This window comes from Nylanderia fulva, unplaced genomic scaffold (assembly GCF_048542155.1).
Source record: "Nylanderia fulva isolate GAGA-0341 unplaced genomic scaffold, ASM4854215v1 Scaffold26, whole genome shotgun sequence".
NCBI classification, from domain to species: Eukaryota; Metazoa; Arthropoda; class Insecta; order Hymenoptera; family Formicidae; genus Nylanderia; species Nylanderia fulva.
Window position 1 is genome coordinate 61,681 of NW_028190325.1, and position 6,050 is coordinate 67,730.

General features: G+C 36.0%; 1 protein-coding gene across 1 annotated transcript; it reads left to right on the forward strand.

Moving 5' to 3' along the window:
• Positions 1 to 599: 599 nt before the first annotated feature.
• LOC114939710 (coiled-coil and C2 domain-containing protein 2A) lies at positions 600 to 3,859 on the forward strand. Its single transcript, XM_029314117.2, has 3 exons — positions 600 to 2,438; positions 2,835 to 2,986; positions 3,141 to 3,859. Exons 1-3 carry the CDS (start codon positions 761 to 763, stop codon positions 3,678 to 3,680), a joined length of 2,370 nt encoding a protein of 789 aa, XP_029169950.1. The 5' UTR covers positions 600 to 760; the 3' UTR covers positions 3,681 to 3,859.
• The last annotated feature ends 2,191 nt before the right edge of the window (positions 3,860 to 6,050 follow it).

The window sequence follows — 6,050 nt, forward strand, 5'->3', positions numbered from 1 at the left end:
AATACCTATTGTTTACATACCTATAAAAAAATTATAATTAAAACAGAGCTTCACTATATTTACATTTAACATGGTTTTGTACGTATGTAGCTGAAATTCTGTTGGTGGCGTCCCGGTTTGGAATAAAACCCAAACTAAATGCACGAATACGGTCGATATATACATTGTGAATATTATCTTTCATCGATATATCGCTAAAATTATTATCTATTTGTCTCTAATTATGAATAAGATACTGATAAATAATATGGGAGATTTAAATATGAAATTTTTATTTATTAAAATTTAAATTTGTTGACACGATGTATTAATTGTAATCAAAATTATTATCGTTTTTATTAGTAATTTATTTTTAAATCAGTGTGATATATATATAGCTACTTATTTAATTCATAATCAGATTTTATACAGACAAATTATACAATTAACAATTTGTAATAATATCAGCGTTTTATATTCTACTATCGATTCTACCGAGTCTATTCGACATCACTTTACAAGATGTCGTTACTTTTACTCGTTTATGGCTTTATATTTCCCTTACTGTTACCATGGAAATTGTCACCATGGAAATTAGAGAACAAAACAAATACCAATGGGAGTCTATGATATAGTTTGATACCTTGCAGCAAAAGAAACAAGAGAGATTTTGAATTTTTGCATATTATATACACGCTAAAATAATAATTTAAATAATGCAAAATGTATTGAAAAAAGAAATAAAAAGAAAAGTTTTTAATCAAATTCTTTTGTAATCGACATGTCTGTCTCTCATGTCGACTTCATAAGTGGATCGACGCAGCGAGATAAAACCGAGCAGGATTTCAGTCTTTGCTACGCATATCCGGTGATCGATGACGATCGTAAAACAAGCGAGGTGCTCGCGAAAAATAAAGGTACTTTACGAGTGTCGTACGATAGAAATTCATCGGCAACGGAGGATGGATTGTACGTGTCCGAGAATCCTCTTACCAACAAGCTAATCAAGCCGTATCAGCTCGATGACGTGAAACAGCTGGATTACGAGTCGCGACCGCGATTTTGCGGCAAACTCGTGGAAATCGCGATACGGGAGATTCGGATTGATTCGCCGCGCGAGTCAGATCGATCGAGTAACGCGGCAACAATCGAGATTGTCTCGGTATCGATTTTGTTCAAGGGGAGACCTATATGCAAGGCGAACGGCCCGTTCAACAGGAAACTGTACAAGCTGATGATCCGAGATTCCGAGTGCCACGATCTCTCGATACAAGTGCACTCGCGACACGAGAAATCCAGTATTCTTCCATTGCCGTTGCCCCAACGTTCCAACGTGAAGGACCACGTGGTGGACATCGACTTCGCGATCGGCAACGGCTCGCAAAGGATACACGCTGGAATTGTCGCCTGCACTATTTCCCTGTCGACATACGGCGGTGACGAAGCGCAAAAGAGTGAAACAGTCGGCTGTTGTCTTTACAGACCCAGCAACGATCCGAACGATCCTCAAAACGGCCTCTCTCTATTAAGACCTCAGAGGAGACGTCCCGCTGACCGAAGGAACGTCAAGTATTTTTTGCTCGAGGGTCCGGCTTTGATCTTCGATACCTCCGACGTTAGCACGACGACTCGTAAAACATCGCCGGAATCCAAGTCACTAGACATTGTCGTCACCGAGCAGCCGGCATTCGCTTTATTGGACGTGTCCTTTAAGAACCTCTTTCGCGCTAATCGACCGCTCAGACCGTCGTCCAGCGCTCAGCGCAGCAGGCATCGCAACGTGGGGAGAGCAATCCTAACTGTTAACGTGCTACGAGGGGTGGAAGTGCCAGTGAGGGAGGAATCGGCCCTCGTCTCTCCGTTGTTGGAGGTCGAATGGGGTAACGTTGCGCGCACGACCTCGATCGCCGATGGACCGGCACCTATCTGGCAGCAAACCCTGCACTTCGAGCTACCCAGACAGAACACCGGGGAGCACTGCGTCAAGTTTCGCCTGTTCGATCAGCATCCGGTCTGGGGTCAACAGTGGCTGGGCGAGGCGAGAATTCCTCTCGAACGGCACAGAAATTATCAGGAACTCGAGCGTTGGATCGCACTCTCGCCTCTCTTCAGTCCGGTGTTGCTGTTCGGCTACGCGCAAGCCAGCCCCGGACAATCGCACACCAGAATCTACGTGCTGATGAGACTCGAGCAGCCCGGAAACTCCATGGAAGCTAACACCATCGACACTCTGTCCAAGGCCGTTCAACGTTGCTTGGCTCATCCTTATAAAATACTCAGCATAGAAACTCCCGACGATGCCGCCCGGTTTGTCATGCTTCTGTCATCGCTATCCATTCATTACGGCCCGGTCACACCTCGCCAGGCTTTGAACGTGAATAAGGTCGATCACTATGGCAGAGCGGCTTTGTTAGCGACCTTGCTGCAAGGTTTCGACTTGCACTCATACGTACTGTTAGGTATGGGAACAATTTACGTAATGCACGAAGCAGAAGTTTCATTATTTTAATAGCAATAACGATATTTTTTTTATTTCATTTTTATCTTACGTTTTATTTAATTTTATCAAAATTTAATGTCACCCCATGACTTCAAATTTATTATAGTAAAATCATTTTATTCCTTTTTTCATACAATTATCAATGATATGCATAAGTCAAACTGCAGATATGTAAGATATTATTTTTATAATATCGGTATGTATTAAAATAGATAGATGTATGGACGTCCGCAGGGGGAAAAATTAACAAAGAATAAGAAACAAAAAAAATTTTAATCGTGCCCCTCCTTGAAAAAAATCCTGCGGACGCCCATGGATAGATATGTAATATTTTTTTTATACTGAAATGTTGCAGGTTCTTCACAAATAAGTAAATGGACCGCGTTTGTTTTAACTATCAAGGAGGATGATGTTATTTTATGGGATCCCGAAATCGGAGAACATTATAAATTAAGCGACAGCCGTTGTTCATTGATGAAGGTGTCCCGCTTAATTAATCACTCTGGTGTTAGTATAAAACAATGATATAGTTGAATTTTGAAATAATACGACACAAGCTTACATAAATTCTTGGTCCTTCGGCATCTTTTATTCATCTCCCTATTCTAGATTCTTTTATTCTCGCTTTTCTTTTCTGATCGTTTGGTTCTTTTCGTTTAAGATATGGGAAAACACGCAGAGATCTATTCTTCCTCACAATCTGAAATACAATGTGACGCTCGGCAAAGATTGGCGACCGCTTGTGTCTGTCGCTACCTCATCGAGCAGTAATCGACCCGTTCAGACATTGGAATTGGCTGTCACGGCCGAGGACGGTGCTCAAGAAAAGGAAAGCGAGTCGCAAATGGAGCAATATTTGCGAGACAAATTGTCGGCTTTGCGTAGCTCTCTCGGTTTAACAACAATATTTAATCGTCACGCCGTGAGCGTTTTGCGCGGCTTCATCTCCGACATTCCGAACGACATGAAATACCAATTAGACAAGCGGGATCTGAAACAGTTATTCAGAGCCTATCATACGCATGGTTTTGTCTTAAATCTGCGCCAGACTACCCTTGAGGAATTGGCGGAACAGATAACCACCACCAAAGTCCATGATATTACGGGTCCCGTCGAATTTGCTCTTGTTTGCCACATACAACGATATGTCGACAAAATATGCTCGATATGGATAGCTTTAGCGATTTTACGAGCTCGTTAATTTATTATTGATTTTTGTTACGACATTATCATCTTTTCTTTCGTCAGTTTACCATACATGCAAAGAAAATATTTAAGATATCTTCAAGTAAAAGAAATAAATAAGCTTATATATTATAATTAAACCACTTTATAAAAATAATAGTTATAATGAAAACTGTCATTGTTGTGAACTAAAAGACGGACTTTTGATAAGTGTTTTTGTTATTAATCATGAAATTTTTATATTAAATAACTGAATAGTAAATTTTGATTTTTTAATTAATTATATAATACATTACATCTACTATAATCCTTATCTTATTTTATTGTTGACTAGATTTATTTTGACTCGAATCGGTTAAAATTGATGATTTAATATGCCTTTTTGTGGATACATATATAGTTACAATTTTGCAAAATTATATAAATGCAATTATAAATTGTTATAAAGCAATTTATATATTTGCAGTATACCATAATAAAAAGCTTATACTTCAAATATTGAAATACAAATCATGCAAAGCATTTTTCACATTTTTAGAAACACATAAACATTTATTTATTTCACGCAAACATTTATTTGATTACATTAAATATATTGTAATTAAAAACATGTACTTAAAATATTAAAATATGAATGCAAAGCATTTTTCACATCTTCAGAAACACAAATATTTGTTTATCTCACCGCAAGGCTTCTCTTACTTATTGTTAGTTTTCCATTCTCTCAAGGGATGAACTACTCTCAATAAGGACACTATTGGTGCTTCGAAAAATAAGGAGAGAAATAGCGATGCAGCATGTTGCCATCACAACTCCGAAAAATAAAAATGCTTATAAAATATATAAATATTAGTTCAAAAATCTATAAACAAGAGAAGTCGTTAATATTATATAAAAGATACTATTTATATGTTTGAAATTACGTTGACTAAATTTAAAAAAATATTTCTTTGATATTTTAGATAACGTGAAATTAATCTAAATTTTGTTCGTTTTTCTATGCCAAATTTATATTAATAAAACACAATTAATTCTTTAAATTAAATTATATTGAATTATACGAAAATACACTTTTATTAAAAAACACATTTTTTACGAAAAAAAGAGATTACACGCTAAATTATCTTTGAAAAGTATTGAACTTTTCTTTTTACTTTCATCAGCGAATATGAGTCAAAATCTTAGCGGTATATATGAAAACATAAATCGGTAATGAAATCAACTGTATTTTACATTCAGAATTAAATTTTTTTTAACTTATTATTTTTTGACAATTATTTGTTATTTACTAAATTATTTATTTCGCAGAGAATTTACTTTGAGAGTTTGCAGTAAGTACAAGTTTAATATAGAATTCGAAAAAAAAGATATATTTATATATTTATTATAAAAATTTGATACGTCGAATAATATTTATTATTTAACGCAACTGTCATATTTTTATTGTTTTATTTTTGAATAAATTGTATATATCCTCTTTTACATCAATCGAGTTTGCTGATATAAAAGATCTCTACATCGATATAAGTTAGATACCAATTGAGCATTATTTTAATATTTTGATTACACTTTTTTAAATTTAAAATATTATTTTATTAAAAAAATTGCACATAAATTTTATTAAAAAATAAAGAAATATATATTCTTTATCAGCCACATAATTTTGACTTACAAATATATTAACAGATTAAGTATTATGTCTTTGAACCTTTGTTTTTCTTTTCTTTTTCTTACAAATAAAAATATTAAATGCAGAATGACAGAGCCAACTATTAACAAGGTGTTTAAAAATATCAAAAATTAAATGAAAACAATGCTATTTTGAAATATTTTGTCCCGATTGAGAACTTTCTCTTTAATAAAAAAAAAGTTTATACATTCTATCTGCGCTTCCATTAGATTTGCGCGTCTGTGAGCTGCGCCTGCGCGGCTCGCGCGGAACTGATCACGTGACCATCAGTCTCCAACTCTCGACTCTCGAACGAGAATTCGAGAATCAGTTTTGCGCGAGATGCGCGGCACGACGGACGTGGGGGGTGTACTAATTTATTATTAGTAGAAAGGATAGAAAGAGACAGATGGCGACACTGTTGCTGTTAAAAGTCTTGCAGTCTGTCTCTTTCTATCCCTTCTACTAAATTAGTACATCCCCCACGTCCGTCGTGCCGCGTGTCTCGCGCGAAACTGATTCTCGAATTCTCGTTCGAGAGTCGAGAGTTCGAGACTGATGGTCACGTGATCAGTTCCGCGCGAGCCGCGCAGGCGCAGCTTACAAACGCGCGAATCTAATGAAAGCGCAGATATTTTGATCGAAAGAAATTTTTGTAGAAAATTCTATTTTTTGTTCTCTTATTGAATTTCTATGAATTACATAATTAATTAATAT

Bases quoted from the DNA above. Each gene is read 5' to 3' on its own strand.
- LOC114939710 (XM_029314117.2), top strand. From the start codon at position 761: ATGTCTGTCTCTCATGTCGACTTCATAAGTGGATCGACGCAGCGAGAT. The intron at 2,439-2,834 runs GTATGGGAACAA...GAAATGTTGCAG, and splicing joins GCACTCATACGTACTGTTAG to GTTCTTCACAAATAAGTAAA. The intron at 2,987-3,140 runs GTTAGTATAAAA...TTTTCGTTTAAG, and splicing joins GCTTAATTAATCACTCTGGT to ATATGGGAAAACACGCAGAG.